This window comes from Camarhynchus parvulus, unplaced genomic scaffold (genome assembly GCF_901933205.1).
Source record: "Camarhynchus parvulus unplaced genomic scaffold, STF_HiC, whole genome shotgun sequence".
In the NCBI taxonomy this organism is placed as follows: domain Eukaryota; kingdom Metazoa; phylum Chordata; class Aves; order Passeriformes; family Thraupidae; genus Camarhynchus; species Camarhynchus parvulus.
The window spans coordinates 18,896-20,211 of record NW_022148488.1 but is presented as its reverse complement, the minus strand read 5'-3'; the positions used below and the strand labels follow the sequence as shown (position 1 = coordinate 20,211).

The 1,316-nt window shown below is 59.3% G+C and overlaps 1 protein-coding gene across 1 annotated transcript; it reads right to left on the bottom strand.

Annotated features, from left to right (window-relative positions):
* Window positions 1-124: 124 nt before the first annotated feature.
* Window positions 125-1,316, bottom strand: LOC115916823 (THO complex subunit 6 homolog; the record flags this gene model as incomplete). Its single annotated transcript, XM_030970562.1, has 3 exons — window positions 1,079-1,316; window positions 918-982; window positions 125-228 (listed from the first exon to the last, which is right to left on the bottom strand). Coding segments are annotated over exons 1-3 (297 nt in total), but the record flags the coding sequence as incomplete, so codon positions are not given.

Here is a 1,316-nt window from a genome sequence, read left to right as displayed (position 1 = left end):
TTTGGGATGTATTTGGAACATTTCAGGGGTTATTTTTGAGGATATTTCCGAGACATTTCTGGGACACATTTGGGGTATTTTTTTGGGTGAATTTGGGCCATTTTGGGTTTGTTTTCAGTCCCACCTTGGCCCAGCTTCGGCCCAGCCCCAGCCCCTCGATTGCGTTAAGGCTGCCGCTCAGGAGGAGCCGCTCGGTCGAGGCCAAGGAATAAATGGGGCCCGAGTGCGCTGCACCAGTGCAGACCAGTATAAACCAGTATGGACCAGTGCGGACCAGTATAAACCAGTACAGACCAGTATGGACCGGTATAAACCAGTATGGACCAGTACGGACCGGTATAAACCAGTACAGACCAGTATGGACCAGTACGGACCGGTATAAACCAGTATGGACCAGTGCAAACCAGTATGGACCAGTATGGACCGGTATGGACCAGTATAAACAGTACAGACCAGTATGGACCAGTACGGACCGGTATAAACCAGTATGGACCGGTACAGACCAGTATGGACCAGTACAGACCAGTATAACCAGTATAAACTAGTACAGACCAGTATAAACCAGTTCAATCCCAGTCCATCCCAGTGCCCCCCAATTCCCTCCCAGTACAAACCAGTAACCCCCAATGCCCCCATTAACCCCTCCCAGTATAAACCAGTTCAATCCCAGTTCCATCCCAATGGTCCCCAATCCCCTCCCAGTTTATCCCAGTATAACCCAGTAACCCCAAATCCCCCATTAACCCCTCCCAGTCCATCCCGGTATAAACCAGTTCAATCCCAGTCCCCTCCCAGTTTATCCCAGTAACCCCAAATCCCCATTTAACCCCCCCCCAATTCTCTCCCAGTCCCTCCCAGTATAACCCAGTCCATCCCAGTCCCCCCATTCCCCATTCCCCGTGTCCTCGCCGCCTCACCCCTGAGCACGTTCAGCGGCCTCCGGTTCTCCTCCTTGGCCTCGGCGCTGAGCGCGGCCGAGAGCCTGCGGGGAGAGCGCCGCGTCACCGGAACCGCCGCAATCCGCCCCAGTTCACCGCCCCCGCCCGCCCGGCCGCGCCGCCTGTCGCGACAGCGCTACCCGAATATCGCGATCTCGCCGAAGTCGTTGGCGGCCGCCAGGAAGCGCCCGCACGGGGCCGCGCTCTGCGCCAGCACCGACACGTGCAGCAGCTGCCGCGCGCGCCGCACGCCGCCCGCCGACGACATGACGTCACCGGCCGCGACGGGGGGCGCCGCCGATCGCGATAGTGACGTCACGAGCCGCGCGCGGCCGCCGCGCCCGGTACCGGCGGCAAAATGGCGGCGCGCCGTGAGGG